The sequence below is a fragment of the Leguminivora glycinivorella genome, chromosome 26, assembly GCF_023078275.1.
Source record: "Leguminivora glycinivorella isolate SPB_JAAS2020 chromosome 26, LegGlyc_1.1, whole genome shotgun sequence".
In the NCBI taxonomy this organism is placed as follows: domain Eukaryota; kingdom Metazoa; phylum Arthropoda; class Insecta; order Lepidoptera; family Tortricidae; genus Leguminivora; species Leguminivora glycinivorella.
The window spans coordinates 1,828,302-1,850,078 of NC_062996.1; the positions used below are offsets into that span (position 1 = coordinate 1,828,302).

Below are 21,777 nucleotides of genomic sequence, written 5' to 3' on the forward strand. Positions count from 1 at the left end.
CGACGCTGAAAATAACACTTGCAGCGACGGGGTTAGAAAAATCGCCAATCTTGCGTTATTCCGGCATTTGCCATGGCTCATGGGAGCCTGGGGTCCGCTTTGACAACTAATCCCAAGATTCGGCGTAGGCACTAGTTTTTGCGAAAGCGACTGCCATCTGACCTTCCAACCCGAAGGATAACTAGGCCTTATTGGAATTAGTCCGGTTTCCTCACGATGTTTTCCTTCACCGAAGAGCGACTGGCAAATATTAAATGACATCGCACATAAATTTCGAAAAACTCATTGGTACGAGCCGGGGTTCGAACCCGCGACCTCCGGATCGTAAGTCACACGCTCTTACCGCTAAGCCACCAGCGTTTCAATCATAGCAACTTAGCTTGGTATGACTATATTAACATTTTAAGCTATTTTACTCATTAGCAGCCGCCTCTATATCATCCCGCCTTTTTTTACAAAAATATATGCCATGCCTCACTATATTCATATGTCCCGGTAACCCACAGTACGAACATACATGCACTCTCTTAGTAATACCCCCACTCTCTACCTTATCATCTTTTGTATCTAAAGTACATAAAAAATCGGTGACACTTTGACTCGCCGTGTTACAATTTACACATTTCTCTGTGATCTCTTTTAATTTAGAATCAACATCGGAACCATTAGGTGTACATAAAGCACACTTTTTAGCAGCTTTTGAGTCTGTATTATCTAATTGTCGTTTCGGACATGAATTAACTCCTTGCTTGGTTTCGTTTGGCCGAGGATTACGTTTTTTAGTTTGCTTAGTCTCATTATCTGATGAAGTGATAGGACTGTTAATCTGGTAAGATTTATCCGTTGAATCTTTAGTAGTTTCTACAGTACTTTCTGCTACACCATTAGGTACGGGGCAGAGCCTATCTTGAAATTCAGGAGACACATATTGTCTAATGTTCTCGTACAAATATTTCTGTCTTGCAAAAGATAACTGTGTCGGCTCAATAATCTTTGGCATTTCCAAATCAGATTGTATGTCAAATATCTTAACTGGATCCGAAAAGTGGTTGGGTGACGATTTAGAACACATCACTGAAAATGGATTCTGTGAGTCGGCTTTAAAGTGGCTGTGTGTAAGTAGGTCGCCTGACGGCGGAACCAGTATTTGCAACGTTTTAAAGAAATCTCTCCAATCATAATTGTTGACGAAACTATCTCCAGTCTCATTCGCAACTATGATACTGGTTATTGATCTGAAACCAAGGGAATTTTCAGCGATCTCACATACATGGCTTAGACAAAAGGCATTTGATTCCCGAAACATCATTTTGAACATTCCGAAATAAACATCTGGGGCAAACTTAGAATGTTCTGAAGGGAGGAATGATAGTTGGAAACTCTTGTGCAAACCTGATAACACTCTCCAAGCGGCATATTGGATTAAAGTCATATCTTTGCATAAATTCGTGGAGTGACATACCACGTGAGTTTCCCCTAAAGCGCAGTGCTCGAAGAAATGATGCAGTAAGGATATGATCAATGCGATACCCTTGGGGACACACTCAGGAATGACATACAGTATGAATTTATTCAGAGGTTCTATAGCAACGCCGAATAGAGACACTTTGTATTTGTCAAGAAAGTCTTGAGGCCCTATTTGATCAGGATTGTGAGGTATATGGATCTGTTGGATATAGTCGAAAGAATAATGCGCTGATCCTTCATAGCTGCAAGGAGGATTCCCACCTAAAGACAAATTGTTCTTCATTATAGACGGAGTGACCTGGGCTATAACACTTTGATAATAACTCCTTTGCATTTGGACATCGTTTAGATGATTCAGTGCGTCTCGCAGGCATTCCTTTTTGTCGTCTTCTGCCTGAGATTCGGATAGCACACTGACGAAATTTTCGCAAGTTCCGCAAGGATTTGCAGGTTGGCTTATTACCACGTTAGGGCAGAAGTTGTCCCAACATTTGTACCACAAAGGTCGGGTAGCGGGATAAGTATTCTTCAGTCTAGACGCTCTAACGTACCGTTCGTATAGGGACGTTCTGGTAACACTACTGGGCAGTATATGCAAATCAGTTTTATCAGGTGACCTGCCCGGTAAAACTAGAGAATTTTGCTCGGAGAAGTTATTTATAAACGCAATAACGTCAGCCTTCTGTTGTCTCGTCATTAAAGGTACTTTGGAATGTTTCCTTAAGGCTTCTACCCCTCTCTCTCTGAAAGTCTTCAGTATTTTATCACATTTTTGGCTAGTAAGTCCGCCGTAGACGAACAGGAAGAATTTCTTGCAGACCGGTGTTCCTCTGAACCAGTAGGGGGCATGCAATTTAGGTTGCATTTCTCTTGCTTTATCACTTAAGCCTATTCGAGTCGATGCGCTTAAAGCGCCTAGTAATATCAACTCCAAATGATTCATATGGTCGTGGCAGTAATAATTTTGCTCTCCACAGTCCAACCTTGCTTTCAGGACATGGTTTCTTTCAAACTTGTCTAGACATGATAGTCTGCAGCCACATCCAGTTTTGAAGAATACAGTCGCCTCGTCCATGTCCATCATATCTCTTTCAGGTACTTCGAAGACGCTATCTAAATTATTATCCTCTTCTACGTGAGGAACACTCTTGAAATATGAGTCTCGAAACAACTTGTCGAAGCTTTCTAAACCGCGTGTGGACGTATTTTGATCTGAAATAGATTTTACATTTTTATTTTATAAAAGAATCCTTATGAACCGTAGAGGAATTAGTAAGGGAAGAGTAGTAACTCCACACATCAGTAAATGCGGGTTATTTGTATAGGCATAGTTAAGTGACATCTAGCGACAATCACGCGTCAACTAGCGTAAATTATCAGTACTGCTACTTGTCAACAGATGTCGCGACGAACGAAAAGTATAATGCTTTTAGCTAATATTACAATAGTAATTCTGTTTTCAATTCCTTCTGCTTGTAATGTAAGTTGTAAACTGTTCTAATATTATTTTTTTGGCACACGAGACACAGTTGCCATCTAGTATCGAGTAGTGATACTGATAATTCACGCTATTTGACGCGTGATTGATGCTTGATTGTCGTTAGATGTCACTTAACTATGCCTATACAAATAACCCGCATTTACTGATGTATGGAGTTAGAACTCTTCTAAAAATTTGCGGGCTCCCGCAGACCAGGGCACTAACTAGTATACAGACAAAATTATTTACTTCTCGTGTGTTAAAAACCCGCAAGCTCAGGATTCTATTCTCGAACCACTCGCTTTGCTCGTGGTTCAACTATAGAATCCTTTCGCTTTCTCGTTTTTCAATTCTACACTCGGCGTTAAAATACAACTTTGCCCACTTGTATAACAAATAACAAAAATAATTTTGAAGTAAATGTAACCCCCCCCCCCCCCCCCGTTCTTTATTTCCGAAGTTTACCAACGAAAACTTTTTCAATTCTACACTCGGCGTTAAAAATACAACTTTACACTCTTGTATAACAAATAACTATTTCGTGTCTATGTAATCAGATATGTTGAAGCGTATAAAGCAAATTGTATAATTAAATGTAATTATACTATCTTACCATTTTGTGTTTCTTTCTCCGTTGTGTCTTGAGTATAGTTTGACAGCAACTCGGCTAGAAACGAATCTGTATTGCTGTCCTCATTATTTTCCAATAGTCGTTGTTTTTTAGGTTCTGAAAATAAATATGTTTTAAAATTGTGTTAGGTACACTCGTTTTTAACTCGTGTTATAAGTATGACGTGTCTGTCTGTGTGTGTGTCTGTCTGTGGCATCGTAGCTCCCGAACGGATGAACCGATTTAGTTTTTGTTTGTCTGAAAGCTGAGTTAATCGGTAGTGTTCTTAACCATGTTTCATGCAAATCTGTCTACTATGTCGCGGACGGGGGTTTTTTCAAAATTTTAATTTTGTGGTTAGCGGTGGTATCTCAAGCGGATTTGGACAATGTTTTTTTTTAGGGTTCCGTAGTCAACTAGGAGCCCTTATAGTTTCGCCATGTCTGTCCGTCCGTCCGTCCGTCCGCGGATAATCTCAGTGACCGTTAGCACTAGAATAATGTTTTATTAGGGTACCCCCTCCCCCCTACAAGTAAAGCGGGAAGTGATTTTTTTTCCTTCCAATCCTAACGTGTAATATACTGTCGGATAGGTATTTAAAAATGTATAGGGGTTTTCAAAAATGTTTTTTTGATATTGTCTATATTTTAAATATGAACAAAAACACAAAAGTAGAACTTTATAAAGGCTTTCTAGGAAAATTGTTTTGAACTTGATAGGTTGAATAGTTTTTGAGAAAAATACGGGAAACTACGGAACCCTACACTGATCGTGGTCCGACACGCTCTTGGCCGGTTTTTTAAACTCATAGACAGATTCACATGATGAGATGTCACAGTTTCGTTTTCTTTCAACCCCTTATTTGCCAAGAGTGGCACTGAAACCTGAGTAGTTTCATGTGCTCTGCCTACCCCTTCATGGGACACAGGCGTGATTGTATGTATGTATGTATAGACAGATTCCGGTTTTTCCAACATCATTAGCTTAGCAATTATCGTCATATCATAATTCAACCAATTTTGATTTTTAAGTGCACCTTATTGAGGTTACCGTGGGACCCATTCAATGTGAATCGTATTTCTTTCCCATCACGGAAACCATAGGATAATCCGGACCTTAAGAAGGCGTGCGCGGAGCCGAAGCCAACACGTAGAGGCCCTTTTGACACTCAAATGAAATGTAAGGGGTAGGTACTCCGAGCGGGTGCTACCCTTGCCCGTGACATGGGACGCAGGTAGCACCCGCCAGGATATAAGGACTATAAGGAGGTTAATAAAATATAAATGAACGAAAGTGTTCAAAAACGTAATTTAATGAAAGTTATGCACTAAATACTGGACTATGGGATAAAAAACCTGGAATATGGGATATTTCTGGCAAATAATTAATCGTATTTGGGCCATTTTTTTCAAACCCTGCTTTTTTGTAACTTATTATTGAAACACGTTACACGAACAAATCTTAACAAACTAATAACTATACACCTAAACCTGTCCCAAATATCACAATAGTAATAAGTGAAAACGGAATGAAAATCCAGAGCCAGATATCTTTAACCGATTGAGCTGAAATTTTGCACACATAGTTGTTAGCTCGTGTGGTGACGGGTTAAGAATTTCACCACCCCCTTTCTTCCCGTGGGTGTCGTAGAAGGCGACTGTGGGATATGGGTTAAAGTGTGGCGTAGGCGAGAGGCTGGCAACCTGTCACTGCAATGTCACACTTTCGTTTTCTATCGACCCCTTATTTGCCAAGAGTGGCACTGAAACTTGAGTAGTTTCATGTGCTCTGCCTACCCCTTCATGGGATACAGGCGTGATTGTATGTATGTATAATGTTAATCGCGTGACAATGCAATATTATGGTATCATGGAGTGGATCTGATGATGGAGCAGAAAGGTGGCCATAGGAACTCTGTAAAGAAATGTCGTATCCTCATCGAGCAAGGGGACTTCAGAAACATCTCGGAAAGCAGTAGCTGACTGTTGAAAGAAAAGCACAGCCGGCGATAAAAGCTTGTTCCAAAAATGATTTTTTTGAGAAAAAAATATTTATTTTATAGAGAACGTACATACAGTCAGTTAATTTAAATATGAATCTTACCATTTTGTGTTTTTTCCTCCGTTGTGTCTCGAGTATAGTTTGCCACCAATTCGGTTAGGAACGAATCAGCTTTGCTGGGCTCATTATTTTCCAGTCGTTGTTTTTTAGGTTCTGAAAAATATACCCATATTAATATAGCCATTTTTATGAGAACCCCGTGCTTAGCCGGGGCGGCTTCTCATAAAAATGGTTATGGTAAATTATCCGTAAAAGATAGACATATGCCATCGCGGAATTTTTTGTTGATCTATGAGAGAGACACACTTTCGCCATACATTGTTTTGATATAGCTTAACGGTTTGGGCAGTTTCGATTAAAGCTCTCAGCCAGCGGAATTTTGGCCCACTTGATTAGCAAATATTGTAATATTTCAACCAAATAAAACAAAATCTCAACAAATGATATACCTTCCTCAAAAGTCACTCTATTCATTGGTAATAAAAAACCGAATGAGAATCCGTTCAGTAGTTTTTGAGTTTATCGCGAACACACACAGACAGACGCGGCGGGCGCCTTTGTCTTATAAGGTGTAGAGAGACAAATCATATCGACCGTCGTCGTCGCGTCTCATCGCATCGTCTACTTCCATATCGATAAGGTTTGATTTCGCATATTAATTTATCACGCAGGATTTACTTATTATGTCATTAATCGTTCATTTTTATTTTTAAACTAGAGTCTGTCATTTCGATTCAAATGACATTTCAGTAAGTTGATAGAAATCGTATAATTATTTGTTTAAGCGCCTCCTTGTACATAGGGCCTAATCGATTCAACCAATTCGAAATTAATCGTTAGATTTGGCAAACGATAGGTTTTAGCCACATCGCAACATACTTCAAAACAAATGTGTCAAAAATGTGGACTTACAGATCCGGGACAATAGTGGTTAATCTAATACCTACATAACCTAACCACAAAATTAAAATTTTGAAAAAACCCCCGACCGCTACATAGTAGACCGATGTTCATGAAACATAGCTAAGAACACTCCCGACTAACTCAGCTTTCAGACAAAAAAAAAACGAAATCTAAATCGGTTCGTCTGTTCGGGAGCTACGATGCCACAGACAGACACACAAACTTATGACACCCCCGTTTCGTTTCGTTTGGTTGATTCGTTTTATTACCTGGTTCTCCATCGCCAGGCGTTTCAGGTGACTCTTCTTCTCCACTATTATAGTCTGAAAGAGGAACATAGGGTGTCATAAAAATCATAATCAACTGCGGGTACTAATTCTATGCAGCAACTAACTACGAAGCAGGGGCTTCATCATCCGCCTTACGTTATCCCGGCGTTTGCCACAGCTTATGGGAGCCTGCGGTCCGCTTTGCCAACAATCCCAAGATTTGGATGCACTAGTTTTGCGAAAGCGACTGCCATCCGACCTTCCAACCCGAAGGGAAACTAGGCCTTATTGGAATTAGTCCGGTTTCCTCACGATGTTTTCCTTCACCGAGAATGGCAAATGACATTTCGGACATAAGTACCGAAAAACTCATTGGTACGGTCGACTATAAAGAGATGTATACACTTTTTCAGTACAGATGGTGGTTTTTTACGCACTAGTGCGAGAAGTGGTTCATTATATGTCACGTCGAAACTTCGGAGGGTCATCTGTACTGAAAAAGTCATACGATACACGTGCGAAAAGGAAATTCGTAACTCGTGTCGATTTAGAACAAACTTCCTTTTTTACGCACTTGTATCGTAATATACTATTTCACCTTATTGCATTGTAATACGGTGAAAAAATGGATACATCTCTTTGTAGTCGACGTGTACGAGACGGGGTTCGAACCCGCGACCTCCGGATTGAAAGTCGCACAGTCTTACTGCTGGTCCACCAACGCTTCTGTGAAGCATGTAAAAACGCACGGGGTATTTATTAGAGATGCACCGAATATTCGGTTACTATTCGGTATCCGGCCTATTCGGCCCTTATTTTATATTCGGCCGGATACCGGATAGTGACGTACTATCCGGCCGGATACCGGATGTGCTATTTTTGAATGAATGATTTTGGGGTAAACAAATTAAGGCGATATATTTCCGTAGACGCTGCGCGCACTCGTTTTTTGAAGCCGTTAAAAACATAGGAAAACGCAATGGAAAAATCTGAAAACGATATTATGTTAAATTTCAGGATCTGGTTAGTATGTTATGGAGTTGAACAACATGAATGTTATAACTTCGCTCGATAGAAAATGACTCCAAAGTTACCTCTTCTTTTAACAAGAAATCGTTCCCATAGCTAGGATAAAAACTTTTTTGACTTGTTTTTTACTTCAATATATAGGTAATAAGATTATCTAGACGAATCTGATGAGTTTGTGCCGGTAGCGTCTTTAAAATAATATAATATTTACCAAATACTACCAAATCCGCAAAGGAAAGATGGAACAACTATGAACCCAATTTTAAGACCTGTTACTAATCCTGTTTTCGCAAAAAAAAATTTTTTTTGAAAAAAATTTTGAAATTGAAAACATTTCCGATGGCACTTATGGCCTCTTCAGTCGCGCGGCGGCGCTTTCAGAGGATGGACCTGTGTCAGTTTTCTCCGCGTGGTCACGTGTCATTGAAACAATGGGGAACAAAGCTTTGAGGAGGCAGAAATAATAATTGCGTGCTGTGAAAAGGGAGGAAAATGATAATTTATATATACTCGTAAGTATTTCATTTTCATATGATGTTATCAAGTGACATTTACGATATCTAAACATCATAGATTTTAGAAACCCCTAGATGACGCGTCTGTGACGTCATTACAGCACAACTTTTCCACTTGGAAAATATATGACTGATGTCCAGTTAGTGAAAAAACTTACGTATAATTTTCATAAAAATATTGAGTTGTTAGAAAGAAAAGACGGCGGTAGGTACAGTACTGATTGAAGATCAGGTAGGGTAGGTATTTGTCTTTCAAAATTTGGTATAAGGTTAATTAGATCGTGCTACCCTCCGTCTATATTTTTTCTGTGTCTATGCCAAACATGTGGCCAGCCTGACAGAAATTTTGTTTGACAACTGTCGCCATTTTTCCACAATAGTAAAAAGATTTCAGTATTTTAACTTCTCAATAAATTTTGATGAAAGTCCATAATCATACATTGATAAAGCTGGACATATTTTTTATTTTATTTGGTGGGTATGATTACGGTACTTTATATTTACAGATATTTGACTAATTTGCAAGATTATATGAATCCTTCAACAAGCTGTCTGACTCCTTTGACAACAGATGATACTTGATATGAATATACTTGAGAATTCAAGGTAGGCATAGAATGGTATTGATACTTTATCTTGTGCTGGGTTGTATTTTATTTGGAGGTACGGTAGTGGCGGTAGTGCCCCCGCCAACACGAGTCAAGCGAAGAGTAAAGCTGTTTTCTTGAAGCATTTTGTCGTTCTTCTGAATCCTCGAATTTTGGGTCTGGTTTAAACCAGATAAATATAATTGTCAGGATATGATATCAATAGCAACTTTATTAAATAGACAAAGTTTTAATTGCATAGTTTTCACACTTTTGATTTTATTCATATATTAAAATATAAATAGCATAGATTTCATCAGTGACTGGATGTGATTTCATCATGTTTGAATGATGATCATCAAAATATACAAGTATACTTACTTGCCTGCTATTATTAGGTTCATAAACAACAAGAATAAAATTCGAAACTTTGGCATGTATACAGCTTAAAAGCTTTCAATATGAAAATGAAAAAGCGTTATTTATTCACGACTGACAAAAAAGTGTATTTTTAAACAACAGTGACATGACATAACTGGTTGACTGGAAGAGATCCCTTATAGGGATAAGTTCGCCTTTGTACACCATAACTATACTGTATCTCTATGTCCTAACTTGTCTTATGTACAATAAAGTGTTTACATACATACATACATAATAAACTTTTTACATAAAGTCTATGGTCAAAGAAGCTGAATGACGGTTACTGTGTTCTGTTAACAATATGTTTATAAGAAAAAACTTCTACATGAAGTAGAAAACTCGCCGAGATGTTAATCTTTCCCCTCCTCCCTTCAGTTTTTCATATATTGAGTTTCAGTTTTTTTTATATATTCAGGAAAACCGTAAAAGCTACAGTTATGATGTTTAGGAGAAGTAGGTATATTTCCATAAAATTGTCTACAGAATTCTTTGCAGGTAAATAGTTGTAACTCGTAATTTTCAAATTGTGCTCCTATTTACTATGGGAGTCCCAGCAGTCCCATAACGGGACTATGCTGAGAACGCAAAAAAAATATCTTTTTATACATTTCGACTGTCATTATACAGCTCATTTCTATGGAACATCCAATTTTTTTTTTCGTGGTTTCAGCATTGGACCCTTAATAAAAGTTGTTCATAATGACCTCAAAAGTCACTATGCAAAGTTTGAATGGTCCTTAAAAGCTCCGACAACGCTGACCAAACCACACTGTAACTATAAATCATTAGTATTATTTACACAAATGATGAAACCTAATAAAGAAAATAAAGGCGGTGATCGTTTACCATCAGGCGATACACCTGCTCATTTGCCTCCTATTTCATGAAAAAACTAAGAAAGCCCAGTTAAAATACGGCGATCATTATACTGCGATCCGTCTGTGCCATGCTGCCGCGCGGATTTGTGTTCCCGTGTGCGACACGCGAACAGAGCCGCGCGGGCGGGGCTGCCCGGACGCCGCGCACCTCACCCCCTTGGATTGGTTAGTTTGACAGATCATCTCGCCTTAAATGTAAAAAAAACAGTTACGGTTATAATACTTATAATCATAAGCCCTTTACTATATAAAAAAAAAAAACATTTAAACAAAACCGGAGCGCCCGCGCGAAGTTCACTACGAAATAAGTCAAAACCTGCACGACGCGCCCGCTCCCTGCTTAAATTGTAGATATTGTAGGTAAAATTCTACTGTCCGAATATTCGGCGGCCGGATCCGGTATCCGGCTAACAATTATTCGTTGCATCTCTAGTATTTATATTATTAGGAGTGTTACCTGTCTGTGTGATTTCATGCTCGACTATTTCAATATCCGGCTCACGCTTTACTACAAATTCGCTTAGATTTTGGGGGTCGGGTTCCAATTCCTTGGGCTCCAGATTCTCGGGCTCCAGATCTTTGGGTTCCAAATTCTGAGGCTCCAGATTTTTGGGCTCTAAATCCTTGGACTCTAGATCCTTGGGCTCTAGATCCTTAAAATGAAACGATTTATTGTCAGACCACAGGAGGGGAGGAAGGGGAGACAAGGGGAGGAAGTTGAATACTAACTTGGCTTGCCGGAGCGGTTTAAAGACTCGAGTTAGTAATATTCATACTCCCCGAGTTACACACAATGTTTTTCATCACACTCGCAATATGTAAAATATGTAAATAGATGTAAAAAAGTTAAGTATGGTACAAGAAATTTCATTATTGCCTTGGGAGAACGATTTTTCTATAACTTACGCTCCGCCTGCGTGCAATAGGACATTTAAAGTGCGGGTGTGATGAAAAATATATAATAGATGTGAAAAATAATAATAAATGTCTCTTTTCCGCAGTCTACGTTTGCCTCCTATCCCATAAAAAAACCATCTCTGTACTATTTGCGTCATGCAAAGCATGCAAGAATAGTAGACATTACGATACAAGTGCGTCAAAAAGGAAGTTCGTAACGAGTGGCGATAAATTAAAACACGACCGAAGGGAGTGTTTTAAATCGACACGAGTTACGAATTTCCTTTTCGCACGTGTATCGTACGACGTTTTTCAGTACAGATGAGCCTCCGAAGTTTCGACCTGGCATATAATGAACCACTTCTCGCACTAGTGCGTAAAAAACCGGCCAAGAGCGTGTCGGGCCACGCTCAGTGTAGGGTTCCGTAGTTTTCCGTATTTTTCTCAAAAACTACTGAACCTATCAAGTTCAAAACAATTTTCCTAGAAAGTCTTTATAAAGTTCTACTTTTGTGATTTTTTTCATATTTTTTAAACATGTGGTTCAAAAGTTAGAGGGGGGGGGACGCACTTTTTTTTCCTTTAGGAGCGATTATTTCCGAATATATTAATATTATCAAAAAACGATCTTAGTAAACCCTTATTCATTTTTAAATACCTATCCAACAATATATCACACGTTGGGGTTCGAATAAAAAAAAATATCAGCCCCCACTTTACATGTATGGGGGGTTCCCTAATAAAACATTTTTTTCCATTTTTTATTTTTGCACTTTGTCAGCGTAATTGATATACATATTAGTACCAAATTTCAGCTTTCTAGTGCTAACGGTTGCTGCGATTATCCGCGGACGGACGGACGGACGGACGGACAGACAGACATGGCGAAACTATAAGGGTTCCTAGTTGACTACGGAACCCTAAAAAACGACCATCTGTACTGAAAAAGCTATTTACAATTTAAAAACAAAATACAATTTAAAGCAAATTACACAGTCTTCAAACTTCGTAATTCGTCAGAAAATAAATATATTATGTCAAATTTCAAATGTGCAATAATTAACGTCAAATGGGGTGAATAGGTATGCCGGGGTGAATAGGAACGAGGCTTAAAATGTGATTTACCGGACATTTACTAAATACCCACTTACACAAAGTGTATAATAATCATAACAATTGGATGATACAATAGGCTACTAGAGTCTTATCGATTTTGGCACAAGAAATGATTGTTTCCTGTAGTATTTGACACAAGAAACCAATTTTTATAGATTTTGGGCATTAAAAGTGTATGGTGGCTACGTATTTTCGATTAAAAATGTGTGTAATACTTATTTTAACTTTGGCCACCGAAAACGCTGTCAGACGTGTAGTGACGTCATATAACCCAACTTAAATTAATGCCGAGTCAATCACTGACATGATGAACTTTATGCCTCATAACTTAAATGTCAGAAAATTTTGTGCTCAATTCGATTTACGTCATGCGCAATCTATAGATTAACATGGCTAATGATGTTTTTGCCTAATTGAGTTAAAGTAAACTTTATAAATGTTTTTTTGTGGTTTTCAAGTCGTAATAAAATATGGTAGTATTTTTTTCGGTTAATTGGACTGTAATAAATAATATAAAATAGACTTTAAAAAAGGGTCAAGTAGCCTATTTCTGTAGTCTTTTTTAAAGAAATTTGAGGGCAAATCACATTTTAAGACTCGTTCCTATTCACCCCGGCATCCCTATTCACCCCATTTGACTGTAGTTATTTATTTTATAAATGGACAGTTAGTTTAGAGATTATTTAAAAAGTCAAGTGGAGCACATTTTATCCAAAAGCCATTTGTGAAGCACTTTCTTAAATTTAGTATTTATATGCACCTTGGGTTCCGGGTCTTCTGGTTCGTCTTGGGGTTCCTGCTTTATTTTGAGTGTGTTGGGGTTAGTTGGTGTGTCTGTAATACATAAATATTAATATCTATAAGCTTTCGTTTCCATACCTCGAATTTAAAAAATAGAACCTTTAGTTTAGGCCTAGTTGCACCAACCACTTAATTTAGATTTAATGGGCTGTCGTCTGTCATATTACATATAAAATGGTGGGTTAACCCTCAGGTTAACCCACCGTTAAGGATTCACCCAAGTTTGAAGTTAAGCGACACAAGTTATCCCATGCCGAACGCCGATCTGCGCACGAAGCGCTAGCCTCTTGAATTCTTAAAGCCTCACATTCACGGTACGATTCATCACTTCGATCGATCGGACAGATATCGTGAACGATCGGTCGCATCGAAAGCGCCGGCCACACACTAGGCGTTCCATCGTTTACAATATAGTACGAGACGGAATAATAAAATGTAAGTATGAGATAAAAATAGAATCGGTGGTCGCAAGAGGCAACACACTTTCGATTGCAAGGGATTTTGTTGCGATTTGCGATATCGTATGCGATCAAGTAAATCGTTAACGACGTTGACATACACTGTCGAACGGTCGTTTCGATTAATCTGTTGCGACGGATCGTACAGATATATCGTACCGTGAAAGGGGGGCTTAAGACCGGTTGAAGTAAGTTCAAGTAGACGGTTCAGTCACACCTCGGACACTGGCGATCAAATATATGAAAAAGGCGCGTTCCTAGCACACAGTCTAAGCTCGTGTAGGTGAACGCGTACCATGGTTGTATATGGAGTGAGATATGACAGGACGACTGTTCGCGTTTTTGATAGGCGGTAACTGTGAGGTAACTGAGCGGGGCTGGGCGCCACTTTCAGCGGGGAGCAGGAGTGGCCATACTGTACGATAGTACTCTTTATTATACTGCGGTTAAGTTACCTTGATCCTCAGTGGTCGCTGCAAGCCGAAAGCCGCTTTGTGCATGAAGCACTAGCTTCTTGAAATCGCGCGCGTCGTGTAATCGCTGAGCACATGTAGTGCATATAAGGGAGTTGATTTTTGAGTCTGTTGCTAGCTGCAAAATAAAGTACAGCTTAGTAAAAGAATAAATAATAAATAAAATATATACTATGGGATATTCTTATTTAACATTTGTATTTTTGACATTTTACGTGTCATACTTTCTAGCGGTGAAATGGTATTGCACCGAACCCAAAGTCACATCAAAAAAATGTACGAGAATTGTACTAAATTGTACGCTAATTAAAAAAAATACTACACGTATGTACAAGAAAACAATGATCAATATGTCACCGCTAGGATGCGTACTTTCTGGCGGGCGCTATCTATTTCACTATGTAACAGTTCAGTTTTCAACTTTCTTGTGAATTATAAAATATGTAAAGGAATTGCACGTTCAGATTCTAAAGTAAGCAACCTAAAAATGTTTAAGAATCTGAACATAATATTTTTCACCACACCAACTGGGACGGTCAGCTACATAATAGTACATTACGATACAAGTGCGTAAAAAAGGAAGTTCGAAACGAGTGGCGATAAATTAAAACACGACCGAAGGGAGTGTCTTAGATCGACACGAGTTACGAATTTCCTTTTCGCACGTGTATCGTACGACATTTTTCAGTACAGATGGTCCTCCGAAGTTTCGACCTGGCATATAATGAACCACTTCTCGCACTAGTGCGTAAAAAAACACCATCTGTACTGAAAATATATTTACACCTGTATTCACGTGTAGTTTTTTTTTTAATTAGCGTACAATTTAGTACAAGTCTCGTACATATTTTCTGATTCACAAGAAAATTGAAAACTTGACTGTAACATAGTGAAATAGAGAGCGCCCGCCAGAAATTATGCTTCCTAGCGGTGACATATTGATCATAGTTGAAAATACGCGTGTAGTACATTTTTTAAATTAGCGTAAAATTTAGTACAATTCTCGTACATATTTTCTGATTCACAAGAAAGTTGAAAAATTGACTGTTACATAGATAGAATACTCTTTATTGGCACACCTCAGCAAAAGATACAGTGGAGACAAAACAAATGATTATAAATAGAGGCAGACAACAGGCGGTCTAAATACGCGTAATATATTTTTTTTAAATTAGCGTACAATTTAGTACAATTCTCGTACAATTTTGTCTGATTCACAAGAAATTTGAAAACTGGACTGTTACATAGTGAAATAGATAGCACCCGCCAGAAAGTATGCATCCTAGCGGTGACATATTGATCATTGTTTTCTTGTAAATGCGTGTTACATTTTTTTATAAAATTAGCGTACAATTTAGTACAATTCTCGTACATTTTTTTCGATGTGACTTAGGATTCCGTACGATACCATGTCACCGCTAGAAAATATAAATAAATAAAACATGACTCTCAGTCACAGACAAACCATCAAGAAGAGCATACACCCATCTTAAAGGCCGGCAACGCACCTCAAACGCTGGTGATTTGAGTGTCCATGGGCGGCAGAGATCGCGTACCATCAAGCGACCTGCCTGCCAGCGAAAAAATCAAATTTTCAATCAAAGTAACTTACAAACACGTTGAATAAGTCCAAAAGCATGTCAACGTAGTTTTCCCGGCCATGTCTCGTCGCTTGTTGTGCCGCCATGTTTATGTGTTCTCCCAGTGCCTCGCAGAAGCGACATAGTCCAAAATCTGTCGACAAGATTAGCTTGAGTACAAATATATTAAAAGCTTTTCATTGCATTGCTTTTTTTTTTAAAGAATGGATAAGGCTAGTTTCCTACATATACTTTTTCCTACAATAATAGTTATTTGTAATACAAGAGTGCACAGTTGTATTTTAGCGCAGAGTGTGGAATTGAAAAACAAGCAAGCGAAAGGATTCTATAGTTGAACCACGAGCGGAGAGAGTGACTCGAGAATAGAATCCTGAGCTTGCGAGTTTTTCAACACACGAGAAGTAAAATACATTTGCACTTGTGTGTAACACAAAACTTTTCCCTTCACTATAGCGAGGAAAGTACAACGCAAAAAACGCATTTATCACTGCTTCCAATAGTTCCACAGGTGGTAAAACATCTTCATCACTAGATTAACCCCTTTTACCCGCTGGTATTAAAGGACAAAACACGTGTTTCCGAGCCAGTGAAGGAAAAATATTTCCCTCACTAGCTCGGTAACACGTATTTTGTCCTTTAATACCAGCGGGTAAAAACGCATTTTATCCACTAGTGGGTAAAGTAATTTGATCTTAAATAAAGTCAAATAACCTGCTCTAAAATTGATATAAAAGTAGGTGAATCTAGTAATAAAGATGATTTACCACCTGTGGAACTACTGGAAGTAGTGATAAACGCATTTTTTGCGTTGTAGTTTCCTCGCTATAGTGAGGGGAAAAGTTTTGTGTTACACTCGGGTGCAAATGTATTTTCATAGTAATTCCATATTACCAAATAGTTTTGACAGTTCTTAAAAAGGAGGAAACTAGCCTATACTTTACGTGACTAAATTTCCCCCGCTTATATAACCCATGCATGATGCAGTAAGTAACCTTTAAATCAAGGGTGAACAGGCCTTCTGGGCTAACTCGGGCCATCGTAGGTCATGTCTTCGCTTTTTTTTTTTATAAATAAATATTATAGGACATTCTTACACAGATTGACTGAGGCCCACGTTAAGCTCAAGAAGGCTTGTGTTGTGGGTACTCAGGCAACGATATATATAATATATAAATACTTATATACATAGAAAACATCCATGACTCAGGAACAAATATCAGTGCTCATCACACTAATAAATGCCCTTACCGGGATTCGAACCCGGGACCGCGGCGTAGCAGGCAGGGTCACTACCGACTGCGCCAGACCGGTCGCTTTGTTTAGTTAGTTTTTGGCCGTGAGTAAGCCCACTTAGAGTAAAAATATAACACCAATACAAATAGTAATGAAATGACCTGTAGAAATTTGTTACCGGCTTGTTGTTTATGTACAAGCTTTTTTGGAACTTTAGGCATAAGTATTCCTAATAATGCTGGAATAAAAGACTACTTGAATGGCGACCATGGGGAGAAGAGCGCCGTCAAAAAAGACCGCAGATGCGCTGGGCGGACGATATCAAAAGGACAGCTGGGAAAAAGTGGCTCCAGATCGCACAAAACCGTGACGAGTGGCACATGACCCGAAGGGTAGAATCAGGCTAAAGAGAGAAGAGAGAGATTCCTAATAAATAAACTAAATATGTATATTTTTACGCATAACATCTTACCTAACTGGACATGAGCGGATGCTGTGCCAGCATGTTTTGCCTCTGGGTTTACTGCAGATTTTATGATAGGCATTGCTATCAATTTAGGGCACTGGAAAGAAATTTTCAGTTGCTACTTTGTTTCCGACCTGTGACAAAAAATGGTGAATTGACTTATGACATAAAACTATGGAAACTGATTAAATCACGTATAATGAATTTACAATTCATCCCGATGTTTCGAACACTTTACAGCGTTCATGGTCAACGGGTGACTGAGGAAAAATTACAATGTGTAAAAGCTACCCACATACAAGAAATATTAACGAACCATGACCATAAATAATATAGATTTCTAAGGCAGGTTATACACTATTAATAAAGCTAGTTATACAATATTCAAAAAAATTATCATTACTGGCCATTTGTAAATGTAAACAAAAAATAATGGTCGCTGTACACATGGGGCCAACGGTTGGACCAACCCTTGGAGGAACCCCTTTTTTTTTAGGGGGGGAAAATGCGTTCCGCATACCACTAGGGTGCGAGGGGGGACCCTAGTGGTTATGTGGGACTCCCGTATTGGCTAATGAGGCCACGGTATACCCACTAAAAACCCCCCACATGCCACCTCGCCGCTTTGTTGGCGGGGTTACCGGAACACTTGCGCTCACAACGGCGACCCCGCCGGCGGCAGCCGCCCACGTGCAGCTTCTCCGCGGATGCCCAAAGGCCCTCCACAGTGAGTGCGCCGGATGACAGGGCGCACCTTCCTCCTCGGCCGCTTATAGGTACAGTGACGGACCCCCCTCGAGTCCACCACAAAGAGGCCATGGGCGCCAGAATGTTCGGGCGCCCAGCGGTGGAAATGGTCTTTGGTTCCACCGCTAACCAAGTCGGCCGCAAAGGATAGGGAGAACGGCGCACCGTAATACCGGCACTCCTCTTCCCTTGCCGCCCCACCAATGCAGCTACAGCGGAGCGGCCCCGCCAAGGTCGCAGGGGGTAGGGAGAGTGGCGCACCGTTATACCATCACGCCTCTCCCCCTGCGATCCCACCTCGGCTACCGTGGGAGGGCACAGAGCGGCATCCCATACTGCCGGATCTTCCCTCCCACCGCAGTCCTCCCAGACGCGTCTTAAGTGTAAAGCCCACTTAGAGCGAACACCTCGGGCCAGCCAGCTCCCCAAACCGGCCGGCCCTGGGTACCTCTTAGCTTCACCGTGAGTGACCAGTCCACGGTTACTAAGCCCCCCCACCACGGCAAGGTGGGTACCCTAGGGGGGGTTGGAGGAACCCCTATGCCAAGACAAGAGTCGCTGTTTACACATTGGTGAACCAATCACTTGGCATTGGCCCTTCATAAAAGATTATTATTATTATTATTTAATAAGCAGGCAGGCAGTTAAAGAACTGATATAGCCTGTATCCAGTGATCATTGTGACAGTAATCATAGCCGAGTTGTAGATGTGATGTGCTTGTCTAGTCTATTTTTAAACTGATTCACATTTTGTGCTGAGACTACGTCTTCTGGGAGTTTGTTCCAAGATCTCACTACTCTATTGCTCAAAAAGTGTTTATAAGGGTTACTGTGAGATCTATCACTCTCTAGCTTTAAGAGGTGACCTCTCAAACGAGCAGCGCCGGCCCGCGCACTCGATCAGGGTAGAGCGAGATACAGTTTTGGCTCCCCCTTGTTTAAACTTTTTTGGGGTCCGAACCCAAAACGCCATCGTTATAGATTCGCTTTGTCCGTCTGACACCTCACAAACATTAAATTAATAAAAATTATTATATTAACGCGAGCGAAGCGAGCGCGAAATTTTTTTCTATTATTGATGGGGAGATCTACATAAGCCCCTGTCTTTCATAGGCACACGTACCTACGCGAGGCTAAAGCTTTCCTACGAAACTGATAACAGTCGGAATTGAGCTTCATTTCAGGGCCAAGGCAAGAAAGACATGGGAGACAAAAGCAAATCGCGGCAAAGGCCAACTTGGACAGACATTGAAAAATCGAGATGTTTACGAGACTTCAACTGCAAAACTGCAGAGCTTGGAATTAAATAGGTTAATTATGCTCTCATGTTGTTCGACCTTTGGCATATTTTGGGGAATTCAGACTTCAGTATGCTTACGTTCCCGACTTCTAGGCCTTTTATCTCGTCATCGGTTTAATTTTTATAACACTAAGAGTTAATTAGGCCACGGTAACTCGGTAGTCAGCGTCGGGATGCCATAATGGGCATCAGTGGTTTGACATGTGCCCTTCGGTTTCCTAGTGATTAGAAGTTCGTTCATCATCACGCTTACGCTCCTTTGATTCATACAAAATTGCGCCTCTCTGAGACGTTTTGCGCCTCTGGCTTTAAGAGGGACTCCGCTTTGGATTGTCGGTCATGTCATTTGGATAGCGACGTAACTTTGTCGCTCAGCGTCGCAACAATGTGGTTCGTCAAGAGCTATTAGAATCATCTTTCACGGCGCCCTAGCAACAGCTCCCACCTTATATGAATGTTGTACATTTTGGCATTGTGGTGCAACTTTTCAGATAATCAGAATCACAAATCTAGACTTTAAACAGCTAAATAAAATTCGATCCCGGCTCCTCTCGCCAATTTAGGCTATGTGTGCGCCCACGTAATGACGATTTTGGCGCCCCCCTTACCATTCGGCGCCTAGAGCGGCCGCTCCACTCGCTCTACCCTTAATCCGGCCCTGCAAACGAGTGTTGTTATTACGCTTGAACATCTCTTGAAATTCCTTGAGGTCATAATGTCCAGTTAGTATTTTGAATGTCTCTATTAAATCCCCACGTTCTCTGTGGTCTTTTAGAGTAGTGAGCTTTAGTTCTTTTAGCCTTTCCTCATATGGCTTGTTTTTAAGTTGTCTTGGCAGTTTAGTGAAGCTACGTTGGACTTTCTCTAGCATATCAATATCTTTGGCACAGTAGGGACTCCAGGCTTGAAAAGCGTACTCCAGTATAGGTCTGACATAAGTTTTGTATATTTTAGCATCATATCTGGTGTCAAGATGGACGTAGAATGGAAAAGGCTAGGTAATTCTAGGTCATTCACGTTGTCAGCAAAATTGAATTAATAAATAATAACCTTGTGACAAAATTAAATTATCTGAAATATTAAATTTTTTTTGAATATTCTGATAAGCATGTTTATCTTTTTAGGCACATTAAACATTTGCAAGGGTATTGTATTTCCTAAAATCAACACTGTTATTGGCATAGATAAACTTATAATTCTCGTAAATCTTTCACTACTGTCCTCTCTGACGGCTGATGACAAACTGAATGAGGCGCCAACGTGTGAACGCAGTTGGCCATTGGCGCCAATATCCTTTGATGTGGGGACAAAAAACCGACACTAGTCGGTTGGTCAACCAGCGCTGGCGCAAACTGCCGACGTACGGCCAAGTAGCCCTCTACACGCTTGGCCAGGGGGTTCCTCCAAGGGTTGGTCCAACCGTTGGCCCCATGTGTACAGCGGCCATAAGAAAGGTTAATACTTTTATGAATGAGTCTTTGCGCGTTTGACGACTCAGTCGCAATATCTGCAAGAGACTTCTAGGAATCTGTTCATAAAAACATGTCGCTATATCCGATAGAATTTCTTACGAAAGTATGCTTTAAATTCTAGGGACGTAAGTTTGACGTAGCTATAACCAGAAAGTCGTTACTACCGAGGTCATTACTTTTTACATTTACAGCCGCGTTAACTTGGTCTTCTCTATAAAATAATATTACCTGCAAAAGCTTCGGTGACCCGTCAACTTTTCTCTTTTAGTACCTACACAAATTGCACCCGTGAAGAGTGCCGGTGCCATTGTATAATGTTATAGATAAAGAAAAACTATTTCCTCTGTTAATAATGTTCGGATAGAGACTGGATAATTATTTGACTGGGTATTTTTATAAAAAGTGATTAAAAACAATTCTGCAAAGTGGACACAAAGTACACAAACAGATTTTTGACAGTTGGCTTCCTTAGGTTTTTTTTTTTTGTGGACTTGAGGGCGGTGTTTTTCTTAGGTTTCCTTCTCTATTGAAATTGACGTTTCTAGTGATGGACCAAACCGCATTGTTATCGATCTTACACCCTTACTGTGCATGCATTTCTTTTGTATTATTTAATAATCGTGTATCATATCTTGTTTAATTTTGTTGTTTTTATTTAAAATAAATCTTTTATTTAAAAAAAAATTATATACTGCAGTAACGAAACGCAAAATACGGTGCTGCCATACTAATGAATATACCCTTATATTATGGGAAAATTGAGCGATCATTAGGGAAACAGCCGTCATTATAAACGTTTGAAAACATTTTCTTTTTCAGTTTATGAAGCAATTAGCACATTCATTTACATAGAAATGCAACATTTATAGTCGAAAAATGCTGCAATACCAATTAGTAATTTTTGAAGTGAAACTTCTAATGTATATTATCAAATCAGAGTCACAAGACAGAGGTACCTCAGGTGTAGTTTTTGTATTTTTTCAGGTGTAGT

The 21,777-nt window shown here is 39.6% G+C and overlaps 1 protein-coding gene across 2 annotated transcripts; it reads right to left on the reverse strand.

Annotated features, from left to right (window-relative positions):
- Nucleotides 1-249: 249 nt before the first annotated feature.
- LOC125239993 lies at nucleotides 250-21,192 on the reverse strand. Of its 2 annotated transcripts, XM_048147787.1 has the most exons (10): nucleotides 21,015-21,192; nucleotides 17,274-17,401; nucleotides 15,580-15,701; nucleotides 13,950-14,085; nucleotides 12,996-13,069; nucleotides 10,680-10,875; nucleotides 6,791-6,844; nucleotides 5,661-5,771; nucleotides 3,561-3,674; nucleotides 250-2,679 (listed from the first exon to the last, which is right to left on the reverse strand). In XM_048147787.1, the coding sequence occupies exons 2-10, from the start codon at nucleotides 17,344-17,346 to the stop codon at nucleotides 413-415; spliced, it is 3,147 nt and encodes a 1,048-aa protein (XP_048003744.1). In that variant the 5' UTR covers nucleotides 17,347-17,401; nucleotides 21,015-21,192; the 3' UTR covers nucleotides 250-412. The 2 variants fall into 2 exon arrangements, with proteins under 2 accessions (XP_048003744.1, XP_048003745.1); XM_048147788.1 differs by lacking the exons at nucleotides 250-2,679; nucleotides 3,561-3,674; nucleotides 10,680-10,875 and having other exon boundaries at nucleotides 5,677-5,771.
- Between the last annotated feature and the right edge of the window lie 585 nt (nucleotides 21,193-21,777).

Bases quoted from the DNA above. Each gene is read 5' to 3' on its own strand.
- LOC125239993 (XM_048147787.1), bottom strand. From the start codon at position 17,346: ATGCCTATCATAAAATCTGCAGTAAACCCAGAGGCAAAACATGCTGGC. The intron at 6,845-10,679 runs GTAACACTCCTA...TTCCTCTTTCAG, and splicing joins GCATGAAATCACACAGACAG to ACTATAATAGTGGAGAAGAA. The intron at 5,772-6,790 runs GTAATAAAACGA...TATATTTTTCAG, and splicing joins GCCTGGCGATGGAGAACCAG to AACCTAAAAAACAACGACTG.